Source organism: Lepidochelys kempii, chromosome 23 (assembly GCF_965140285.1).
Source record: "Lepidochelys kempii isolate rLepKem1 chromosome 23, rLepKem1.hap1, whole genome shotgun sequence".
Lineage (NCBI taxonomy): Eukaryota > Metazoa > Chordata > Testudines > Cheloniidae > Lepidochelys > Lepidochelys kempii.
In genome coordinates this window covers 4,365,809-4,390,094 of record NC_136402.1, presented here as the reverse complement: position 1 = coordinate 4,390,094, position 24,286 = coordinate 4,365,809, and the positions used below count along the sequence as shown (strand labels likewise).

At 56.9% G+C, this 24,286-nt stretch overlaps 1 protein-coding gene across 7 annotated transcripts; it reads left to right on the top strand.

Moving 5' to 3' along the window:
* The first annotated feature begins 91 nt into the window (after positions 1-91).
* Positions 92-24,286, top strand: SYNE4 (spectrin repeat containing nuclear envelope family member 4). 7 transcript variants are annotated; one of them, XR_012156057.2, is made up of 13 exons: positions 92-985; positions 3,022-3,156; positions 9,749-10,003; positions 10,565-10,715; positions 12,265-12,447; positions 13,765-13,902; positions 16,353-16,547; positions 17,769-18,063; positions 18,655-18,761; positions 20,064-20,189; positions 21,636-21,790; positions 22,623-22,684; positions 23,434-23,458. XR_012156057.2 is itself a non-coding variant. In XM_073322334.2 (13 exons), exons 3-13 carry the CDS (start codon positions 9,876-9,878, stop codon positions 23,639-23,641), a joined length of 1,779 nt encoding a protein of 592 aa, XP_073178435.2. In that variant the 5' UTR covers positions 96-985; positions 3,022-3,156; positions 9,753-9,875; the 3' UTR covers positions 23,642-24,286. The 7 variants fall into 7 exon arrangements, 6 of the variants coding, with proteins under 6 accessions (XP_073178435.2, XP_073178436.2, XP_073178440.2 ...); XM_073322334.2 differs by having other exon boundaries at positions 96-985; positions 9,753-10,003; positions 20,033-20,189; positions 23,434-24,286; XM_073322335.2 differs by having other exon boundaries at positions 96-985; positions 17,769-18,051; positions 20,033-20,189; positions 23,434-24,286.

Sequence of the window (24,286 nt, the reverse complement as noted above, 5' to 3'; positions counted from 1 at the left end):
AAGCAGGGCTGTGACTCAGATATTTCCAGCTCTGTGCGGGGAAAGTGGGGGGGTTAGAGCCAGGGGACTGAGAAAGCCAGGACTCCTGGGTTCTATTCTTGGCTCAGGGAGGGGAGTGAGCTCTAGTGGTTAGAGCAGGGAGGCAGGACCCCTGGGTTCTATCCCCAGCTCTGGGAGGGGGCCACTACGGGAGACCAGACTCCTGGGTTTTAGTCTTGTCACTGTCTCAGCATTTTTTGTTTTTTAGACAAGTCACTTCCCCTTTCTGCACCTCATTTCCCCCACCTCTAACCTGTGTCTAGTGTCAGCACACTGGGCGCTTCACTGGCCCCTGGGCCGCGCCCTGACCCCAGAGGGATTGCATTTCCCGGCAGCTCTCCCTCACCCCTCGTTAACAGAGAGCAGGCCGTATCTGTCTGGGGTTGGCAGTCCAGCCATGGAATTCGGTTCCTCTCTACCCCCAGATGAGTCTGCAAACAATGAACCGGGGTAGGGGGTGTAACGTTCCAGGGTAAATCCCCGCTCTGGGCTGAACCGGTTAAGACTTAAGGGCCCAATCCTCTCTGAAACCAACTGAGCTGCTTTGCATGCACTGGATTTGTTTGAGCAAGCCGGGTGGCTGGATTGGGCTGGGCTTCTTCCCTCGACAGGTAAGCAGGAGCAGGTCAGGTTACTTGGCACCTTTCCACCCCTCCCTCCGTCTGTGCGGTGCCGCTTTTGTGCCATTCTCCCAGCCCTGCCCACCTGCTCCTAAAGCCAGGAGAGAACCTGGGCTATAGCTCGCCGCCCATCTCCAGACAGGTGGGGAGATGTGCAGCCAGGCGGGTGCCTGACTCACCCGGCTGCCGTGAGGGCAGGGTGGAGGAGGGAGCGGGACCTGTTAATGATTGATCAGCATTGGAGATGCAAATGGACCTCGGTTCTGGGGTTGAACTGCGGATCCAGTGGGCCACGGAGGATTAGAATTAAGCCTTCCGCGTATCAGGTACGGTGAGGGCAGCCGCTGGGCAAGGCAGCTGGCTGGAGCGCCCGGCATTACTGGCCCCTTCAATTGCTGGTCTTTCTGAGGCTGCTGCAAAGGGGAGGCAATTGGTGCTGATCTCACCTGGTCTCTGGGCTGCAAATCTCCATCTGTCAAAGCTGGGGCGGGGTGAGGAGGGAAGGGGGGAATAATGGGGACTCAACAGTCAGGTTATTGGAACAGGGAGTCTGTGTCTATGTAGCTCCCAGCACATGGGGTCCATGCAGCACCTAACACAATGGGGACTCCCCCCACCCCCACAGTCTTGGTTGGGGGGGGCAGGGTTGTGCTGTGATAGGTGCGGTGGGGCCCCGGTTATGATTAGGGTCTGCTGCACCTGGCACAATGGGGCCCTCTGATATCCGCTGGGGGAGGGGTCTGTGCTGCACTGATAGTGGGGGTCCCGTGATCTTGGTTGGGGAGGGGTTGTGCTATGCCTGGCACAATGGGGGCCCCTGATGTGGGGTGGGGGGGAAGGTCTGTGCTGTACCTGGCCCAATGGGGCACCAGGCTCAGTCGGGGATCTGTCTGGCGTATCGGGGTCCCTTTCTCAGCTGGGGTGGCAAGGTGGTACCATCATAAACAGCAGCAATGGAAACACGAGGCTCCATTCTTCCCTGGCAAAGCTGCCCCGACTCCCCTGGATTTAGGGAGTGCTGGGATGGGAGATTCCTGGCTGGGGAAGCTTCACCAGGAGCTGGATCTGAGGGGCCGGTGTGCACTCCACAGTCAATATTTATTCTGTCATTTTAACCCTGGCTGCCAGGTTGGAGACGTGGCCTGGTCAATGACAAAGTACAAAGTTTGTGGCTTCCCTGGGATTTACAGTATATCCCTGCCCGGGGTCAGGGGGCAGCATTACGGCACGAACTCCTGGAGCACAGGCTTAAAGGGGCGTGCTGCCAAATAGATCTGGCAGGATCAACGCCGGATCATGCCCGACAGTCCTTCTTCTTTGTATTCTCCTAGCATCTATAGGCTCCGGTTTGCAAGGAGCTGTATGTGATGGATGCGGCTCCTTGCCCGAAGAGCTCACTGCCTAACCAATGTAGCGTTAGCCCCACTTCCCAAATGAGGAAAGTGACTCACCTTTGGCAGAGCTGGGACTGGAAGGCAGGTCTCGAGGGCCCAATAACCACCTGGCTAGTTTCGTTTCCTGGTGGCTTTGCTGGCAGTCCCAGGTGCCCAGTGCTGGCAGGAGCAGGCCCTGCCTGCTAGAAAGGGTTTCACTCTGCTTTTTAGCTTCAAAGCAAATGTTGGGTTTAAACTTTTGTCTCTGGGACCCCAACCTAGCAGCCAGGGGCTGAGTGCCCTCCCCTGGATAAGTTGACTGATGTAATGTCACTCGCCCTGTGACGCTTATTCAACACTTGCTTCTGGTAGCAATGGAAATGCACTAGGTACAGTGCAAACGCAAGCCCTGAACCTGCAAACAGGGCCCTAGGAACAGACCCCGGGCCCTTCTGCTGAGCCCCGTTAACTGCATGGTCCACAGGGGGCAGGGCGACGCTAGGAAATTAGGTCTGCATAAGTGTTGCTCAGGGGTGTGAAAAATCCACACCCCTGTGCGATGCACTTAAACCAAACTAAGTCCCAGTGCGGACAGCGCTAGGTTGCCTGGAGAAGTCTCCAGTCGATATAGCCCGGGGAGGTAGGTTATCTATGTTGAGGGGAGAAGCCCTCCTGTCTTCATTGAGGTGCTACTTCAGTGCAGCTGCAGCATTTGAAGTGTAGACCTGTATCAAAGCTCATCCTCTTTGGGGCCCCGACCCCGGTCACTGCGTGTCTGGGCAGCGCCCGGCCCCGACGGGGCCCCGATTTCGGTTGCTCTAAGCTCCACTGTAATACAAAAACTAACATTAGAAAGATCATGATGTCTCCCTGTGAATTCAGCCGCCACCCATAGTGCGGGGGACCAAGTTGCCTTTCAGATTTGGAGAACTGGCGTTTGGCCGCTAGAACAAAAATAATCCGGTGTTTCTCTGGTCGCTGCCTTCCAGGGCTCGGCATCAGGATGGAAGCGTCTTCCTGAAAAACTCTTCATCTTGCCCCACTGAAAGGAATTTGTGGCAGCTCAGCAACCATCCTCCTGTCTTCCCACCGTGGAATCTAACCGTGACTGACAAAGGCTTCTGGTAAGATGGGGCTGGGGAGCAAGAAATATCCTGCTCTTATTTCTTATTCTTCAACAGATAAACTGCAAATTTAGTTTCTGGGACACAGAAGGAGGGGGAGGGAAGGTAATTACAATCCCTAGCTCTTATCAGTGGTAGACCTCAGAGTGTTTTACAAGGCAGGTCCGTATCAATACCCCCATGTTTACAGATGCGGAAACTGAGGCATGGAAAAGCAAAGTGCCTGCCGTCATCATTCGCAGCTGTGTAATCGCTGCCCAGTCAGAATGGTCGATAACAATTCTGATGGCCTCCAGCCTGTCTGCCCAATTCTCAGGAGCTCTCAGACCTTGTCTTCCCTCCACCCCCCATCCCCTTCCCACATTCTCTCTAAAATAGGGGCAGCCACAGAATTGGGGTCAAAGTCCAGGGTCAGAAGGATCTGGGATTTCCTGGTGGAGCCTACAAAGAGCAGGAATTTCCATAGACATGGGGGCCAGGGTGGATCAGAAAATCCCAAGTGGTTACACTTTATTTTATATCACCGTGGTGGCTAGGGGCTCTGTCGTGCCAAGACAGTCCAGCCCCAGAGAGCTTTCAATCTAACTAGACAAAGGGTGGGAGGAGAAACTGAGGCACAGTGAAAGGAAACCAGTGGCCTACAGTCCTTGGCGGAGCCAGGACTAGAACTGAGGTCTGTGGAGTTCCAATCTAGGGCCCATCCCACAGGATCACGCTGGATCTTTTGTCCGCATCCCTGTTTGTTTGCATATCTCCACCTGGTGCCCCCTAAACCCCAGTCCAGGGAAGGTGCTCGGCCAATGGAGACCCTGTGCTTGGAGCTGGGGAATTGCCACACCTGGTTTTCAATAGCCAACAGAGAGGACGCTTTGGACTCGGTAGCAACAGTGTGAGATTGGGGGGTGTAGGGCGCTTCAGGAGTGTAAAGGTCTGGGGGTCCTGGCAGCTTTATGTGCTGGGGAAGCTGCCTGCAGTGCTGGCTGTGTACACAGGGGACTGGGAAGGGCTCGGGGTTACTCTGATTCTCAGCTGCCCCGACCCTGCGTTCAGGGCATAGCTGAGGAGAGGTGGCTGTAAGTGTCCTCTTTGCATCCTGCCCAGCCTTAGCTCCGATCTGCCCCTGTGGGGCAGAGACTAGCCAAAAGCGCAGGGCTCCCCAGCCATGCCCCTGATCCTCCCTCTATGGGCCAGCCACGCCCCTGATCCGCACCCTATAGGCCCTGTGGGGCAGAAAACAGCCACAGAAAATAACCCAGTGCACCCTGGCCACACCCACAGATCCAGCCCCTACACCAGAGGCTTGGCACAAAACCTTTACGCTAACTCCATGCCAGCTGCAGGGGGCAGATTCTCAGGGGGGTTGTTTCCACCCCTGTGTAGCACAGGAGAGCCTCACCGTGATTGAGAACCGGGGCCCACTTAGGCCATCATTAGCTCCTTTGCAGGCTCACAGCCCCCCATGGGGGGCGGGATTCAGAATCGTCCCTGGGCAGGACGGGGGGGGGGGCGGCGGGGGTGGACTCTGGATCCTGAATGTGTTTGCAGGATTCTTGGTCTGTTTGCTCAGGACTTAAGGACTCCTCCAGCACGTTCATTTTCCAGAGGGTGGTGGTACAATGGAGTGGGAAAGGCCCATCCAGACAGGACATGCAGGGTGGTACTGAAAGCAATCCCATGTCATGCTTTTTATTAGGGGGCAGCACAGGAGGGTAGTGGGTGGGCCAGTACGTGCTGGGCATCAGGACTCCTTTCCCAGGTTCTCTTCCCAGTTATCAGAGGACAGTGGTGTCCAGTGGTTAGAGCAGGGAGGCCTGGGAGTTGGTCAGGATTCCTGGGTTCGATCCCTAACTCTGGCAGGGGAGTGGGGTCTGCTGGGTTAGTCAGGGACCGGGTGCTGGGGCTATGAACTGCTAAGCTTAGAGGGGCCAGGGCACAGTTCTGTTAAAAATTAAGCACTGTGGAGGGGCCATTCTAAAGCGTTCAGCGTAAGGGGCTGCGAGGCGGGAGTGCTGGGTTCTAATCCTGGCTTTGCCCCTGAGTTTTTTGCGCCTTCGACATGTGGCTGAAGCTCCCAAGATGACGGGAAACCCCCCCGCCCCCCCCCCAATTAAGATGCTGGGGTGTCGTCCATCCCCGCAATCTATCGATGCCCCGCCACTGTTCGCTTAGCCGGCCGTGCAATGCTGGGCCAGGGGGAAATCTTTTCCTGCGCCTCTTAGCGCTCGCCTGCCCCCCGAGGTTGGGCTGCAGCTCGCTAACGAAGCAGGTGGCCTGGAAACCGCTGAGCAACAATCGGGTGGGGCGAGTTATGGCCTCCTGAGCACAACAAACAAATCACGTGTTGGTTGGCACAAAAGCAGCCAAGGAACAAACCAGGAAACCTGAGGATTGGGAGGAGGGCGGTTGGCTCAGCCCGGGCTGGAGCCGACGACCTGCCGGGTTTGGCTTTTGGTTCTGCTGGCTGGCAGAGAAGGAGGCAGAGGAAAGGCGGTTCCCTGCTGGCAGCGGCAGATCCCTGGGTGGTCTGTTTTGTTCGGGGAAGGCAGGCAGAGCTGTAGGACCAGGATCTTTGAGCCAATGGGGAGGCAGGTGCCGCAGGCTGGAGTTTAGGGCTGGCACCGGTTGGGGGCTGGTAAGACCACTGCCTGTCCCACTGCCCAGCACTGTGTCCATGTGTCCCCCCCGCCCCAGTCTGTCTGTCTCCACCTGGTCTTGTATTTGGATCGGCAACTCTCTAAGGAGGGGACTGTTTGTACAGTGCCTAGCACAATGGGGTCATGGGCTGTTGCTGGGATGCCCTCTGGCCTACCGCAATACACCCAATTGCCATCAAAATGTACAGTGCCTGGCACAATGGGACTCCAGGCCAGGACTAGTACGCCTAGAAGCTACTGTAATGCACCCAATAGGAATGCAAATGTACACAATGGGCTCCTGGTCCATGACTGGGGTGCCTAGGCACTACCGTAATACACCTAGTAATACTAATGTTGCCCCTTTGGCCTGAGCCCCTTAGCCAATATTTTGGGGCCTTGCAGGGTTGTTTCCATTAGGAGGAAAAAAATATCCGTGATCACCAGGTGTTTGTTTACACAGAATGTGCAGAAAGTCCTGTTTTCCCTGAACACAATAGGGAGAAATAGCAGCAGGCAGCTTCCTCACTCAGAAATCTCCATGTCTGCCCCTTCAGTGGGCTCTGTGCCCAAAAAGTCCTGTCCCTCTGCTTCTTCTAAGGGTCACGCTCATAATACTTGCTTCAAGGTGCCAGTCAGTTGCTTGCAGGGTCAGGAAGGTGCCCCTGCGCCCCCCGCTCCTATGCACAGTTGTAATCTGGGGGCGGGGAGGGCAAATTTCACCTTCCTCTGAGGCATTGGGGATTGGCCACAGCAGGAGACGAGACACTGGATGGGTTGGACCAGCGCTCTGGGGTGGTCTTAGATGCCTGACTGGGGGGTCTTGCTCACATGCTCAGGGTCCAACTGATGCCCAGATTCAGGGCTAGGAAGGGATTTCCCCCAGCTCAGATTGGCAAGGACTTTGGGGTGTGGTTTTTTTGCCTTCCTCTGCAGCATGGGCCATGGGTCGTCTGCTGGGATCATCCGGGCATCTCTCACCTAATCAATTCTCTGCCATGGCATGGGCCTCGGGCCCTGCTGGCCCCTGGGTCTCTGCCTACGATTCACAGTTTGATCTCAGTTGAGCTCCGTGTCGGGGTATTTGGGTGGAATGGAATGTCCTGCTGGGCGCTCTGCAGGAGGCCAGGCTAGATGATTTAATGATCCCTTCCGGCCTGAAACTGTTCCCCTGGTGCTCTGCCTCCGCCAGCCATGCCCTACGACCCGTCTCCTCGCCCTTGTGTTGGCAACCATCCGTCCACGCTCTGACCTGCGAGTCTGGGGGCACCCCTGATAGTCGGCAGCTGCCTTCGCTACCTGAGGGGGCTTGGATGACTCCTTCGGGTGCTCCTGAAGGAGCGTGTGGGCCAGGGTGCTGGGGCTTTAATGAAATCTCAGACTGTCATGGGATGCAAGGCTCAGCTGGTGTTTGACAGGGACCCCTTTCTGCAGAGCAGCCATAATAGCAACAGGAGCCGTTCCATGACATGATCCCACAGCCGTTGAAACTAGACACATTCAGACTGGAAATAAGGTGTAGATTTTTACGGTGAGACCATTGGAACAATTTACCAAGGGTCATGGTGGATTCTCCATTACTGAACATAGGAATGGCCATAGTGGGTCAGACAAACGGGCCATCTAGCTCATTATCGCATCTTCCGACAGATGCTTCAGAGGGAGTGAACAGAACAGGTCATCATCAAGTGATCCAGCCCTTGTCATTCACTCCCAGCTTCTAACAGGCAGGGCATGGGGTTGCGTCCCTGACCACATTAGCTAATAGCCATTGTTGGACCTGTCCTTCCAGGAACTTACCTAATTCTGTTTGAATCCTGTTACAGTCTTGGCTGTCAAAACATCCCCTGGCAATGAATTCCACAGGTTAACTGTGCATTGTGTAAAGAAGTACTTCCTCATGTTTGTTTTAAACCTGCTGCATATTACTTCCATTGGGTGACCCCTGGTTCTTGTGTGATGTGGAGGGGTAAATAATACGTCCTGAGTCACTTTCTCTACACCAGTCATGATTTTTAGACCTCCCTCAGATCCCCCCTTAGTCGTCTCTTTTCCAAGCTGAAAAGTCCTGATCCTTTTTTCAAATTGAATTGACTATTTTTAAACTAGGGCTGGGTATTTTCCAAAGAGATTTGGGCTAGGGATTGTTTTGGGGCAGGACTTTGATGTTGTGAAGGCCAAGACTATAACAGGGTTAAAAAAAAAACTAGATTTGTTCGTGGGGGATAGGTCCATCAATGGTTATTAGCCGGGATGGGCAGGGAGGGTGTCCTTAGCCTCTGTTTGCCAGAACCTGGGAATAGGAGACAGGGGATGGCTCACTTGATGATGACCCGTTCTGTTCATTCCCTCTGGGGCACCTGGCATTGGCCACTGTCGGAAGACAGGACACCGGGCTAGATGGACCTTTAGTCTGACCCAGTCTGGCCGTTCTTATGTTCTCTGGCGCGTGCTACGTGGCGGGTCACGCTACTTGGTTACACTGGGCCCTGCTGGCCTTGGGTTTTACGAAGCAGGATCTCCAACAGGATCTATGGGGAACGAACGGAAGCCAAATTAAAGGGGCCTACACCCTATTTTGTTTTCCTTTGCTGGTAGGGCTACCCCCATGCGTCTGGGTTTGCCCGGACGTCGCCTCTTTTTCTGAGGCTCCGTCCTCCGACTGGGCGGATTTTTCAGATAACAGGCAACGTCCGGGATTTTTGTAGCGCAGCCCTCGCGTTTCAGAAAGAGCCCTGATTAGTGCCCTCCCCTGCATCTGCAGCTGATTGGTCCATTCCCCTGCAGCCATAGCTGCTGGATCCTGCCCACTGGGGTCCCAGCTCCCAGCTCTGGGGAGCGGGGGTCCCACAGGGAGGTGCTGACCGACGGCTGTTGCTGTGTCCCAGGCTTGCGCCCCCCGCTCACCCCCTCCAGTGAGTACCCCTGCGACAGGTACCCCCTCCAGGACCCCAACTGTACCCTCCTGTCAGTGTCTTTCTTTCTGGAAACTGAAAATATGGTAACCTTATTTGCAGGACGTCTTTAAAAAGTCTTCCCCTCTTCTCCAGCCACCTTCACCACGCCCCTAATACTACCTCCTCCCATCCTATGTTCAACACAGTCTCCCCAGCCACCATTCTGAGATTCCTGGGTCCAGGTCTGCTGCTAGTCTGATGTGCCTCAGCCATCCCATCTGCAAACGGAAGGGCTCCCGGACCTTGCTGGCAGGCCAGAGGCAGTGCAAAGTGGCGGCAAAGCCCAGCCACCTCCCCCACGGAATACAGGCCCTGATTGTCACTTGCCCCATCTGTCCATATGGGGCCACGGCTGGGTGCTTTAAACTTCCTTTGCACTCTCCGTATTCTTGGCCCTTTTGTGTCAGTTAGAGCAGCCTCGCGGCTGCTCTAAGTGAGTGGGGGGCAGAGAATAGACTCGGCGCACTGCGCTCTGGTCACACTCCTGATCCGCCCCCTATGGGCCCGGGGTGGGGGGGGCGGGGGAGACAGAGAATATCCACCGTGCAGTGTCCTCTGGCTACAGACCCAATCTGCCCCCTATGGGCCCTGGGGGGCAGAGAATAGTCACAGCGCAGTGAGCCCCAGCCACACCCCTGATCTGCTCCTAATGCCATCTCCATACTGCCTGGGGAGCATGGTGGGGGGAGGGGGGACAGATTTCAGACGAGTTTCCACCTATTTCGAAGCTCCTCCGTGCAGTGACACCCTTCCCTGCTCCCTTCGGGAATACCTCTGCCCCAGGGGCCTCCCAGCGTGGCTGGAATTTACGAGAGCGGAGCGTTCTCCCCCGGGGGTGGTGGTGGCTGGATTTTCTCTGCACCTGTTGCCCTTAGGAGTTCCTGTCTCCCCAGCAGGCCCCCCACCCCGACCCTGGGTTCTGGGTGGCCCTGCTGTGCGGCTCTCCCAGCACTAGCCGCGAGTGGCAGCCCTGTTATTCAGGTGAGATCCATTTGTGCCCAGACAGGATTGGCCGGACCCGCTCCCAGGAGGGGCAGTCCTGCGCCCCCTGCCGATGCCCAGGCTTTGTCCAGATGCCCAGGCATCCCCGAGACGCCCGCGGGGATTGTGAAGCGAGGGGGAGCCGGAGATGCAGGGGGACAGCGTGGCCCAGAGCTTCGGTTCGGCTCTTCTGAAGCCTCGGATGCTCTCCGTGCGCCGGGGGGAGGCGGTGGCCGGCTGCAGCCTCCGCACAGCCTCCGTGGAGAAACGGATCAGGTGAGGCCGAGATCCAGGCTCTGGTATTTGGGGAGGGGGGAGACCCCGCCCAGTATCAGGGCATCGGGGTGGGGGGGTCGGCCTTTCTGGGTCCCACCACCTGCAAGATGCCCAGTGACCTTCCCAGAAGCCTTCGAGGAAGCAAAAGGTTGTGGGGATTTGGGTGCTGGTGTTACTTGGGTTTTTTTTGGGGGGGGGGAAGGAGGTCATTTTGTGGGCAGCGGGAAAAAGAGAGGATGAAGGGAGCTGGGATGTGGGGGGAGGAGTGAGGGGGGGCTGGTGGGATGCAGTGGGGAGATAGGAGGGGGGACTGGGCTCTGGTGGGGTGGAGGGGGTGGGGGCTGGTGGGGGCGAGTCTATATTTTCTAGAGATGTCCCCCGCGGCTGTGCCAAGCTGCCAGGCCCTTGGCTTTCCCCGTCCCTGTCTCTGGTCCGTTCCAGTCGCTCTGTTGGCGCGGCAGGGGAGCAGGTGTCGCTGGTGTTCGTAACACGGGGGGGTGGCGACCGGGGGGGCGGCATGCCAGCGTGGGCGCTGTGAGGCTCCTCTCTGTCTCGCTGCAGGGCCGAGCAGGCCCGCCGGCTGCACGAGCGGGTCCTGGACTCCCTGTCCCGCTTCCAGGACTGGCTGCGGGGGGCAGAGCTGTGGGCCGCCTCCCCCGCTTCCTCCCAGGTGCCCTTCGCTGTGGCCAAGGAGGAGCTCAAAAAGTTCGAGGTGAGGATGGGGGTGGGGAGAGGGGCAGCGTGGCCCAGTGGATGGAGCATTAGCCTGGGACTCAGGGACACCAGGGTTCTATGCATAGCTCTGCCACCCTCCTGCTGAGTGGCTTTGGGCCAGTCCTGGCCCCACTCTGTGCCTCAGTTTCCCCTCCCACCTTTTGACTATTTAGACTTGGGGCAGGGACCGGCTCTCGCTGCGTGTCTGTGTGGCACCCAGCACAATGGATGGGGATGTGGGTGCTACCGGAATACACATAATAAGGCCCAACACAATGGGGGCCCCCCCATATCTGGAGGCAGATAGAGGTGCTACCGTAATATACGTAATAAGGCCCAGCTCAGTGGGGTCCCGATCCTGCATGGGGATGTCAGGGCTACCATAATATACATAATAAGGCCCAGCTGATGGGGCCCCAATTCTGGATGGGGATGTCGGTGCTACCGTAATATACATAGTAAAACAAGGCGTGATGGGGACGGTAGATGCTACTGTATTACACCTAATAAGGCTCCCCTTAATGGGACCCCAAACTCCAACCGGGGTTATAGGCACTACTGTAATACACCTAATAAGGCTCACCATGATGGGGCCCCAAACCCCGATGGGGACTGTAGATGCTATCATAATACACCTAATAAGGCTCGGCACAATGGGGCCTAGATCCTGGATGGCGACCGGTAATGAACTACCGTAATGAACCTAATAGGGCTCAGCATGGGGACAGTAGATGGTAGTGTAGTACACCTATTAAATAATACCGGAAGAAACTGAACGATTTCTTCTGCGCACTGATGTTGGCACAGCCAGGGTAGGGCAGGGTTGGCAGGAAGTCTCTTGAAAGAGACCTCAGGGGAGACCCTCGGTAGCAGAGGAGTCTTTGAGTTGTGTTTATTGAAGTCCTTTTATTTCAAAGGTGGCAGCAAGAGCTGAATACACAGAAGATCAAACAAGGGGAACATTTATAACCCCCCAGTCCTTCCCCTTGGCAAGAGGCTAACGGGGTCGCCAGTTTCCATAGTCCTTCAAGGATCTCGGCTGCCTGTTGCAAACGTTTCATTTCATCTCATGTTTCTGCCCCCCTGAGCCGGGCCTTGGTTATTTCCATTTGACAGATAGGGAAACAGAGATAAAGTGACTTACAGCAGAGTTACATAGTGGGAGAACTGGGAACAGAACCCAGGAGTCCTGCCGCCAAGCCCTTTGCTCTAACCACTAGCCCCTACTCCCCTGCCAGAGCTGGGGACGGAACTCTGGGATGAGCTCTGCAGATCAGCACCGTGGGGGGCCTGTAACACATACTCACCAGAGAGTAACGACTGCAGTCCCTGAACACAGCACAGCTGCTCATGAATTGATCCTCACAGCCCCGTCCTGCCCCAAGAGAGGGGAGAATTATTCAAATTTAACAGATGGGGAAACTGAGGCACAGAGCGACACTGCGACGTCTATAGCAGGGGCCCAGCATCCAAGCTAGTCCTAGTCCAGGGCTACAACAACAAGGCTGCTCTTCCTCACCAGTGCTGGTGTCCCTTTCTCCCTCCAGGTGCTGGAAAGGCAGATCCAGGAGAAGTTGCACCATCTGGAGTCCTTAAACAGGCAGTACCGGCAGCTGGTTCAGGCCAACAGCATCAGTTTGCAGGGCCGGCTTAAGGCCGCGGTCCAGGAGAGCAATCAGCGCTGGGACAACCTCCAGAAACGAGCTGCTGCCATTCTCAAGAGACTGAAGGTACCAGCTGGTGGGTCCCTGGGAGGGAGGGAGGGGCACTGGCATGGTGGGGAGGCAGCTCAAGGCTCCATCTTTGTGCCCAGGAATTTGGGGTCGTTAACAGGCAAAGAAATGTGCCCATGGTGTCTCTCCCACTAATAATATTTGGGTGGGGAGGGAGACAGGATGGGCGTATAAACCTGCCCCTTGTTACACTGGATATCCCTTACTCGGCAGGGAGACACGGACAGTGAAACGGTTCAGATCCTCAGTTGGTGTGAATTAGAGCAACACTGATTTACACAAGAGGGGGATCTGGCCCAGAAAGTGAAATTGATCAGGCCCAGATTCACGCCACTCGGCTGAGCAAAATGCAAAAGAAGTAATTCTTCCACTCTACTCCACGCTGATTAGGCCTCATCTGGAGGATTGTGTCCAGTTCTGGGCACCACATTTCAGGAAAGATGTGAACAAATTGGAGAAAGTCCAGAGAAGAGCAACAAAAATGATTAAAGGTCTAGAAAACATGAGCTATGAGGGAAGATTGAAAAAATTGAGTTTGTTTAGTCTGGAAAAGAGAAGACTGAAAGGGGACATGGTAAGAATTTTCAAGTACATAAAAGGTTGTTACAAGGAAGAGGGAGAAAAATTGCTCTTAACCTCTGAGGACAGGACAAGAAGCAATGGGCTTAAATTGCAGCCAGGGAGGTTTAGGTTGGACATTAGAGAAAACTTCCTAACTGTCAGGGTGGTTAAGCACTGGATTGCCTAGGGAGGTTGTGGAATCTCCATCATTGGAGATTTTTAAGAGCACGTTGGACAAACACCCATCGGGGATGGTCTAAATAATACTTAGTCCCCCCATGAGTGCAGGGGACGGAACTAGATGACCTCTCAAGGTCCCTTCCAGTCCTATGATTCTATGAAAAAGAGCAAAGTTTCAGAAACTCAGGGGTACCACCCTAGCATCGGATTAATTAGTGTTGTTATTGATTCACCATTTGTATCGTGATAGCACCTAGAAGCCACAGGCATGGACCAGTACCCTGTTGTGCCAGGCGGCGTACGAACACTGGACAAAAAATCATTCTGCCCCCAAGAGATTCCTGTGCTTAGGACAAAAACAAAGAGGGGCGCCTAAAAATTACCAGCCACTTCTGCAAGCGTGTCTGTCAAGAATTCAAAATCCTGGCCCTTTATTATAATCATTAATAACCCCTAGCGTCATTAGTGCTAAGCAGAAGGACACTGAAGTGTGAATTTTCTGATGTCCAACTTCCTGCTAAACCTGCTGGCTCTATTTGATTTTTGTTTGTTTGTTTGCTTCTCCCCCCTCAGTATTTTGTTGGCCAGCGGGAGGAGTTTGAGTGGGAGCGGGAGACCGTGCAGGTGTGGCTGACGGAGCTGGATCTGCGGCTCACCGATGTGGAACATTTCTCTGGGGGCAGCTCGCTCGAGAAAATGATGGAGCTGCAGGTAAAATGAGAGCGTCCTCTTGGGAAGGATTAGGGATCGCAGGGCATGTATACATCGTATTGGCCTCTTGCAACTCCCAGATGCATCCGTGCAATGCACACGTCTGTGCAGCCTCATCTCAGCATGACCTTGCACAATGTGCGAGGGGCACTGGTCTGCAGGGAGCAGGCTGAGGGCTGAATAGCGGCTGCGCTCCTCTTGGAGTTGGTGTTGCACTAGGGGGCGCTGTGCTGCGGGGCTCAGTAGGGGGTGCACTCCCTTTGGAGTTGGTGCTGACCCCTATGCCCCAGTGGGGCTCTGGGGGGCGCCTGTTGCAAGGAGCCAGGTGAGGGCTCAGTAGCAGGGTGCTCTCCTCTCTGAATCAGTGCTCACCCCAGTGTCCCAGTGCGGTGGATAAGCAGCTGCCACATCCCACCCCAGAGGTGGCTGCATTTCTGCACAGGGTGAAGTGATCCTTGCATATTCTTCCCCCCCATCCCCTCTGATGGGAAGCAGGGAGGGCTCAGAACTCATGAGCTATCAATTAATGTCTGTGATCTTTGAATGGGAAGAGCAGCGAGTGAGCAAAGTCCATCGTTCTGTGGCCAGCAGGCGGGTAGCACCGGCGAAGAGCACGAGCAGAGACGCCTGTGTACACAGGCACACGCCTGATCATCTGTTGACATAGAAAACAGTAATGATTTCACCGAAGGGGAAATTTTATTTTTAGATAATGACGTACGGCCGAGCTGGTTTCGGGTGACACGTTTCACTTAACCTGTCAGGTGCTGAGATGTCACTACATCCAGAGAAACGGCGGCTAGCTCAGGGTTAAAACAATACACAGGCTCAGGAGGATAGCGTGGGGTTTTTTTGCCGGGGAATCAGACCAGGCTAGTTCCAGCGTGGGAATATCTTCTCCCGGTGATGCTCTAGCATCTGCCTTCCAAGGATCTCCAAGCACCTTCATAAATTCAGCCCCCGAGGGATACGAGTCGATATCTTCCTCTGAGTTTTATAGATGGGGAAACTGAGGCACAGAGAAGAGAAGTGACTCTGCCAAAGTCTTACAGGGAGGCTAGCTAGGAATAGAACCCAGGAGTCCTGACTCCATGTTGCTTCCTTCAAACACAAGCTCAGACCTCCCCAAAGCTTGGCGTCGTGTAGATCAGGGTAGGTTGGGTTGGTCTCACGTCAACTGGGAAGTGAATTCTTCTATCCCGTGTCATTTTTGTGCCTCCTCTCACTTTCTGCGCACGCACAGAGCAGGGCTCGTCCCCACCAGCAGGGGGCAGCAGACAGATGCCCCACCCCTGTGATCATAAACGTTACAAGTCCGTAAGGGACAAGGCGGGTGGGTTTTCAGAGAGGAAACTGAAATATTTGCTGCGATCACCTGGATCAAAGCGCTGTGCAGGGATGGATAGCTGCAGGCTCCCTGTATAAAACACTAAGCTGGGGCCTGGGGCCTTCCACCTTGAGGTCATCCGTTCCCATCGGGCCGTGGTCAATAGGGATTGAAACTTGATGAGTGTTTCCCCTGGATGGGCTGTTTGCTGGCCTGTGTGAGATGAGTTTGCCAGGCCTCAGGCCAGTGGAAAACTAGCTCTTCTTTTCTTCCAAGAATCCCTAGCTTTTTCCTCAGCAGATCTCAAAGCGCTTCCCAAAGGAGGCAGTATTGTTCTCCCCCTTTGACAGATGGGGAAACTGAGGCACAGTGTGGGGGAGGTGGCTTGCCCCAAGTCACCTAGCGGGCTACATCTCCCGAGTCCCACCCGAGGGATCTCAGTCAGCAGGCCGTATTCCACCCACCCCTTTATCCGTGTCTGTGTGGACTTTGTCCTTTGGTTGAAGGCACTGAGCAGTATTAAAATATCCCAGGGCTGATTAGTCTCCCAAATCCCGCCCCTCGCCTCCCGCTCTGTGCACTGGGGTCAGGAGGGAACAGGTGTTGATATGTATTACTAGAACTCTGCTTGCTCAAACCAGCCAGCCTCTGCCCGGAAGCCTGTGGGGACGCCAGATTGATACCGAGATTAGCTTATTGCTTCCAGTTCGCGATCGCACCTGTCCCTGGGCACGTAATAAACCCAGTGGCTGAGCAGCTGCAGCCCTGTGACCTTGGGCGCCGAGCCGCTCTGTTCTGGCAAGCTCAGCAGGGTCAGGAACTGGAGGGGCGACCATGCCCCGTAGGTGTTGGGATCGGCCATTTATTTGGCCTTGCCCTCCTCTCTGGGGCAGCATTGAGACGGTGGCACGAGGGGGCGCTGTGCTGCAGGGAGCACGGTGGGGCTCTATCGGGGGTGCTCTCCAGTGCAAACCCCAGTGCCCCAGCATGGCCGTAGGGGGCCCTGTGCTGATGGATAAGTTATAAATCGGAGACCATGCCTGCTAAGATTCCCGGGGTGGTTTGCAGGGAGCAAGGAGGGTCTAGCCCCATTGTCTTGGCTAATGTCTCCCCTCTGTCCCAGGAGTTCCAGGAGGCCGTGCAGTCCAACGCGGAGCGGCTCGACTGGCTGCTGGTGTCCGGTGAGCGGCTGATCCAGAGGAGCGAGCCGCAGGACGCCGAGATCCTGGAAGAGGAGCTGCAGGAGTTGAGCTGCTACTGCCAGGAGGTCTTCTGGCGGGTGTCCCGTTTCCGCCGCCGGCTGGTCAGCATGAGGCTGGTACGCGTGGGGCAGAGCCCGCGCCACGGGGCACTGCAGCTCAACCGTCACCGGGCCCCTGGGTGACCTTGTGCTGCAGTCCCAGCAAATCTCTCCGGCTGCGCAGGGCCAGCCCTGCCCAGACTATGGATGTGAGATTTACCAGAAAAATCCTCGGGGCCACAGGACCCCCAGGGTGGGGGATTCATTGTGGGGCAGTGCTCCTCTGTCAGTGCTGACTGTAATGCCCCCCGGTGGCACTAGGGGGCGCTCTTCTGCAAAGAGGGGTGGGGGCACAGAATGAGGCATGCTCCTCTTGCAGTCCGTGCTGGCACCAGGGGGCGCTGTGAGCAGGGAGTGGGGTGGGGGATCAGTAGGGGGCGCTGTCCCCATGCATTCAGTGCTGACCCCAGTGCCCCAGGGTGGCACCGGGGGGGATCTGTGATGCGGGCTGGGGGGGCACAAAGGGGAGTATGCGCCAGTCTAAGTCAGCTGATTCCAGCTGGCATGCTGCAAGAAGCAGAGCGGGGGCTCAGTGAGGGGGGCGCTCGCCAGACCCCAAGGCCCAGGTTTGGTGGCAGGGGCTGCATTGGTTGTGCTGGTGAGGGGAGAGGTCCAGGCACCGGGTGCTCATTGTGGTGTTTTTCTGGCAAGAGCTGGGCTACGAAACGCCTGGCTCGTGGCCACATTTCCTTGTGAACTGCCGCATTTTTACCTTCTTAGTCCGTCCCCTCCCCCCCACGTTTTCAGCTGGTTCAAGTATTCTTCTCTTCTGCTCCTCAGCTGTTGTGAAACATTGCTCTGCAGCTGTTGTTTGGCTGCCGCGCCCCACCCCAGAGGTGGCTGCATCTCAGCACCCGGTGAGGCAGCTCTGTGTAAACAGCTGCCACATCGTCTCAGCCCTGGGGGAGGGCTCTCTGGATAAACAACTGCAGCTGTAGCCACAGAGCTAGATGAGGTGATCTCTGGGAATCAGTTTCCAAAGTGTTTGGGGGTTGTCAGGCGAGATATTATAATTTACAAGCTTGTGTGTGCTTCACTCCCCTCTGCAGTTAGAATAAAAATGGCTTGAATGTGTGTCACAGCCCCTCTACTGCCAACAATGACTGGGGATTCTCCTTTAGCTCAGGTGTATTGGAATTGCCCCCTGCAGGATCCATTGCAGGAGGGTTAGTTAAAGGCTACTGAAGGCCTAGGGAGCCGCTGTCTCTTTCCTGCTGACCCTCCCTGCTCACCCACCAGGTCTTTGAGGACGAGTGGCTGTCGGACCGAGAGACCGACGTGGAGTCTGACTGCTTCACAGATGCATCACTGAAGCCTGAGGTCGAGGGAGAAGCCAGGGGGCCCCATCCCGCTGCTTGGATCTACCAGTCCACCCCGCACAAGGCTCTCTGCTGCCGGCGCTGCCATCCGTTCGGGGCTGCCTGGAGGGGCAGCCTGGACCTGGAGTGGGACCCCTCGGTGGACGTGGGTGGGTCCACGTCTCATGACGAAGAGGGTTCATCTTACTGCAGTGCCATCACGGGTACGGGCTGCGGTAGGTCGCAGGCTCTGGCTGCCCTGAATTGCAGTGGTGGGGAGAGGAGTCCTTAAAGGGGCAGAGCCCCCCCAAACTGCCCCCGATGATGGGTAGGAGGTGGCTTCTTGCCCCCCTCCCAGAGATGGGGATGGAACCCAGGAGTCCTGACTCTCAGCTCCCCCACCCTCTAACCACTAGACTTCCCTCCCCTCCAAGAGCTGGGGATAGAACCCAGGAGTCCTGACTGCCCCCACACTCCCCAGCTCTAACCCACTAGACAACACCTCTCTCCATAAAGATTCCTCCCGCCCCCGCCACATATGGCAGGGGTGGGCCACCCTGAAAGGGACTGACCCCCCACCCCCAACAATGACCCAGCTGCCACCTCCCTGCTGGGGCTTCGCTGTAAGGGCCTCAGCTCCTGGCCCTGGAGATGGGTTGGGGGTGCACAGACCTGCCCACCCCCCTTGCCTTAAAGGGGTAATCCCTTAAAGGGGGCAGCCGAGCTGGGCCAGCCCAACATTGCTGCAGCAGTTCCTAGGGGGCATGGAGGACATGGCGGATCTTTTAAAGGGGCCGATACCACCCTCCGCCGTTCCCTCTCTCCAGGTGTGGGCCAGTGGGAGGAGTTGGGTTGGAGGTGCAGCTGCCAGCCGGATGCGCCCGCCAGCTGGCCGGCCGGATGCGGGAGAGGCGCCGGCCACGAGGACCTGAATGTAGGTAGCTGTCTTAGTCCATCCCAGAGGGCTGAGCTTGATACAGGGGTCACTGGGTGACACGTACCAGAGGTCTGCTGGCCCCTGCTGGCCTTAAACCTAAAAGTACCAGCGGGGGCTTCCTGGGACTCCTCTGTAAACGGCGGGGGGTGGTGGTGGTTTCGGGTGTGTTGAAACTGACTCCTTCGGGGAGCATCGAAGCGAAGTCCTGGAAGGGGTTTTACGCAGCAGTGGCCCAGGGTGAGGGGTGGACAGCAGAAGTTGGGGGGCCCAGTCCCAGGTCACAGGGCCACCCCACCCAGTCACCCCACCCAGCTCCAGTCAGGGGCCAGCTGCGGAGGAGGGAGGGAATGCTTCCCCCACAGCTCCCCTGCTGAGTTCAGGTTCAAAAAGGGGGTGGGGAGAGGCATGGACCCCCATGTTTAAAAAGTGTATGTGGGGGACAGTCCCCTTTGGTCCCCCCAGTCGCTGGTACCTCTGTGGTGGCCCGGGGGTCTGATTGATTTCCGGGACCAATTCTCAGCCCTCAGTGAATCCGTCCGTGTCACGTAAGCCCCTCTCCGCGTTTCATTATCTGCTTTACAGCAGCAGCTCCTGGAGTGAAATTCTGGGCCCCGTCATGCCAGTAACTGAGATCAGGGCCCCGTGGCTCCAGGTGCTGCCCAGACACCGTAACTAAGATCAGGGCACCAGACCAGCTGTGCCTCAGAGAACTCACAGGCAGAGTGGGACTCTCTGTTTGAGGGGTGGGGAAACTGAGGCCCGGTGAGATGAAGTGGCTGGCACAGGGTCTCACACAGCTGGGACTTGAACGCCGGTTTCCTGAGTCCCAGCCTAGCACCTTAACCGCAAGGCCGCTGCAGCCTTGGTCTAGCCCTAAACCAGCCGTAGCCTGATCAGTAGCAAGGTGAGCTTCCCTTGCCTAACACGATCCCCTGCTGCTTATGGGCTTCACTGGGAATCAGAGACAAGGTGATTCCCTCTTGTATTTGTAAGAGGGAGCGGGGTCCAGTGGTTAGAGCAGGGGGCTGGGAGCCAGGATACCTGGGTTCTATCCCAAGCTCTGGGAGGGAAGTGGGGTCTAGTGGTTAGAGTAGGAGGCTGTGGGGCTCAGGACTCCTGGGTTCTGTTCCAAGCTCTGGGCGGGGAAGGTGTTTACAGACACGTGCAGGGGGCGGGGAGGTACTGGGACTCCTGGGTCCTGTTCCCAGTTCTAACCCTGATTCACTGCGTGATCTGTGGTTGTGTCCCTCCGTTCCCTGTAACCCAAGAATGAGACTAACCCTGTCTCCTGGGGAGGAGCTGTGGCTATTATTAACAGGCCATTCCCTTTGGGGAGCTGGACGCAGGCGCAGCTGGGCTCCCAGGACAGGCCTTGTCTCTCCCTGGCGACCAGAAGGAAGGTGGAAATTGCCTGGGGCAGTTCTGGTAAGTAACTCGGTTCCTGGCCCGTCACAGTCCAGTCCAGCTGACCACTGCCTACCCGCTACCAAGAGAGCCCCTCGGTAGCTCGCACTCACAAGTCGCCCCTCATTAGCGGGGTCATAAGAAAAGATGCTGGGACTGGTTCCCTCGATAATTGCCCTGTTCTGTTCATTCCCTCTGGGGCACCTGGCACTGGCTGCTGTCTAGATGGGCTAGAGTTGTGTGTTTGCCACCGGGGTCCTGTTGTGGTTTTGGTTTTTGCAACATGAACGAGTTGGCAAAACTGTCCCCGGTTTGCAAAACGTGCCGAATCTGCGTTTGTCACCGAAAACTGAAACACTTCTCCCAGCTCTAGTCCCAACCCCTCTGAATAGACTTCCTCCAGTCTGGCTGGAAACCGACCGGAGGGAGCCGGGTGATTCATAGAGCCTAAGGCCAGAAGGGGCCATTCGGATCAGCCAGGCTGCAGCCAGCCCAGATCTAGTGATTGAGCTAGAGGATCTGATCTCCGTGGAGAGCGATGCAGAATCCACCGTGTCTCCTATGGGGCTGCTCCAATGGTTAATTCTTAAATTATCCAGCTTCCCGTCCCAGCAGCTTGATCTCACTCTGCCTTTCTGTGCTCCTATAAAAGTGTCTTCTACGATCAGATCTCTCCTTCCCGCGTAGGTACTTACGGTGGAAGGTACTTTATGCACCAGGGCAGGGCTTTGGCCCTTTATGGGCTTGAATGTGGCCTTTGGTTGTCTGTAGCCCCGGCGCTATGGCTGTGCCGTGGAGCGAGTTGTGAGGTCTTAGTGCCTTTCAGTGCAGGACGGGTTTCTGCAGCATAAAACACCCAGGCTCAGGACTGGCGGAAGGTCCCGTGTGACCAGCCCCCGAGATCTATTTCTCAGCCGCTGCTCTGGAAAGACTCCCCTTTCGGGGATGAGCTCGGTCTCCAGGGCCCCTTGAGTTCTGGGCCCCTCTGCTGGGTGGGGGTGGGACACACTGGACTCCCCAGGAACTTGACTGAGACCTGACAAACTCATTTCACAGCAGGGAGACCACCCACCAGCCATGAGCTGGCAGCATGTACTGAGGTGGGATGGTATCAAACCAGCACCCTGAAGACAAAGGGCTGCATAGACCACGCCACTGGCTCTGCAGCCCCCCATTATTAACTCCTTTGAGCTACCTGCTGATGCCCCCCCCCCGCATTACTAAGCCAAGTGCCTCACAACCCTCCTGTAAGGCTGGTATCCCCATTGCACAGAAGGGGAAACTGAGGCACTGAGGGGCTAAGTGATTTGTCCAAGGAGCTTGTAGCAAAGCAAGGATTTGAGCCCAGCCCTGCTCTCTCCCAGGTTGGTATCCAAATAACCAGGTCATCCTTCCTCCCCTGGGCTGGTGTCTCTCTGTTGTAGTCCTGCCCCTGGCAGTCACGCCTGCGCCATCCTCTCCTCTTAGGGAATGGCCCTCGGCAGGGCAGCTGGCATCCCCAGGGCCTGGCACTGTGGGGCGAGGCCTGCCGCCAGACAGAGATGGTGGGCTTTGACCCCAAGTGGATTGAAAGCTGGCTGGGCCAGACCGGCGTGGAGCAGGGCAAGCCGGAAGTGATGCAGGTGAGCACGGTTGCACCCTGAAGGGGGCAGGGAGGTACCCCAGCCTACCGACACCCCCACATCCCCCAGTGCCTACAGGGCTTAGATCTCTCCTGGCCCCAAGCTCCATGCAGCTTTCCCTTCCGTGCTGGGGATGGCAGTGCTGATCTGGGGGTCAGCCCCGTGACCTCTGCAGGGATGGGGCACCCTAGTGGGAGCTGATGCAAGTGGGATTTGGGCTGGGGCGGAGGTCCTCCCCTCTGGTCTCGCCCCTGCCCCTTTCTATCCACCCCCACCCGCAGGCCTCAGAGCGATGGGGCTGCCCACCAGTTTCCCCTCCCCAAGCAGCAAGGCCAAGCGTGGGTGAGCTCAGCTGGGGTGCCTTGTGCTGGGATGGTGTCAGATTCCCCAAGCTAAGCAGGGACGTGCCTGGCCACTCCGAGGAGGGGAGGCCCCCTTGTACTGCGGATCGTTAGAAAGAGCGATGCCCGCCCAGTGCATGAACCAAGCATGGGGCTAGACATAACTCCCCTCCCTGGTGCTGGGGTAGGACCCAGGAGTCCTGACTCCCAACCCCCCGCTGCTCTAGCCCACTAGATCCTCTCCCTCCCAGAGCTGGGGATAGAGCCCCCGAGTCCTGGCTCCCAGCCCCCTGCTCTAACCACTAGACAGCACCTCTCCCGCTGTAAAGTTTCCTTCTCCCCGCACGAGTTAAGGAAGAAGGCCCCACGTGTGGTGGGCTTGGGGCTGGTACCTCGGATGCCCTGGCCATGCAGAGCCCATAGCTCAAGGGGGTGTTGGGCCCCATCCAGCCCTAGCTAACGGCCCCCCCTCTCCATCCTTCCTTCTGCAGCCCTGGGAGAGGAATCAGGCTGGTCCCGGCTCTGAGGACGTGGCAGTCGTCATTGAGAAGGGGTAGGAGGCTGCAGCTTTGAGCCACGGTGGGAGCGGGGCATGAATGACACACAGATGTCCTTTGCCCCGACCTCCCCCAACTGACCCCCAGGCCTGGCATCTCCCCACCTCCCAGCCCTGCCTTGCCACAGCTGCTTTCCTGGGAGTGGGGTGGGTTAGCATGTTGCACCAGTGCCCCCAGCCGTCTGTCCCAGGTCACCACCCCATGGGTCCTTGCCCACCTGCAAAGGGTTACGGAGAGCAAGAGCAGATGTGCCCAAGGGGTGCCTGGAGCAGTCCGAGCGCAGCCCGGTTGTGGCTGAGTTTTCCGGTCGGCCTGGGCGCATGAGGCCGAGACGTGAGGGGCAAGGGTGGTGCTGGGTGGGGACCTCCCAGTGGGCTAGCCATAAAGCCAGCCCAGCCTTTCTAGCGCCCCCTCTCCTTGTCTCTAACTAGCCGCCCGTCCTTTCCAGCCCCAGCCAGACCTGCCCCTTTCCCATGCCCTGGAGCAAAGGTCTCCATACTCACTTCTGTCTGAAACAGCCACCAGGCTCCCTCCCCACTCCACTGGCTTTGGTGGTCACCCCTCGGGAGGGGGCTTTGGTCCCCCAGCCAGGGGACAGAGCAGAGAAAGGGATGCAGGGAGAGGCGAGTCCCATGGGAGCAGCTCGCAGGGAGGGGGGTTGAGCTGCAGTGGGCCTCTTCCCTGGCTGTTCTCTTTCCCCCCACACCTGTGCCAACTCTAACCCTGGCATCTCTCCTGCCTCCAGGCCTATGTCGCAGCCCTCGGCTTTCCCAGATCAACCTCGCCTGGGCCCCAGGATCCTGGCCAGAATGAAGAGGCTGCTGCTCTCTGCGGCTGGGCTGCTCCTGCTCCTCCTGGCCAGCACCTCCTTTCTCTCCCTTGCTGAAACCCCCTGTTACACCCGGTCCTTCCATTTCATGCTGAAGTACGTCAACGGGCCACCTCCTACGTAGGCGTGGTGGGAAAATGCCACTGAGAGCCCACGGTTTCCCCAGTGGTCGGGGCAGCTCCAAGTGGGGAGGGGTCACTTCCCACCATTCAGTGCTACCCTCGGGTGGATTTTCCTTGGGCATCCGCTGTGCAACTCGCTTCGGAGGAAGGTCCCAACCTCCTGACGTGCCCAGGTACGCAAGGAGCCTGCCCGTGAAGGAAACACCTTTTGGATCCTTCCGGGGCCTTTGGAAGAAGCTCAGCGGTACCGCCGGAGCTGACCTGCACAAACCCAGAAGCTTATGGCTGGAAGGAACCTCAAGAAATCAGCTGGTCCCACCACTGCACCGATCAAGGACTGAGGGTGACCAGACAGCAAATGTGAAAAATTGGGATGGGAGGGGGGGTGGTAGGAGCCTCTATAAGAAAGAGACCTAAAAATTATGATTGTCCCTATAAAATTGGGACATCTGGTCATCTTACAAGGACCCCTTGTGTTCATTGTCCTTGGCAGGTCCACTGCTCCCCAGGGAATGGGGCTGGTTGGAAAATTCTCCTGTTCTCTGACAGCAAATCAGGACTCAACCCCCCACAACATGTCCCCGGGCCCACCCAGATCCGAGTCTCTGTAAATGCCAAGTTTAAGTAAATGTGTTGAAGTGAATTTA

Excerpts from the sequence above, each read along its gene's own strand:
- SYNE4 (XM_073322334.2), top strand. The coding sequence starts at position 9,876 with ATGCAGGGGGACAGCGTGGCCCAGAGCTTCGGTTCGGCTCTTCTGAAG. Across the intron at positions 13,903-16,352 it reads AGAAAATGATGGAGCTGCAG|GAGTTCCAGGAGGCCGTGCA; the intron begins GTAAAATGAGAG and ends CCTCTGTCCCAG. Across the intron at positions 20,190-21,635 it reads AATTGCCTGGGGCAGTTCTG|GGAATGGCCCTCGGCAGGGC; the intron begins GTAAGTAACTCG and ends CTCTCCTCTTAG.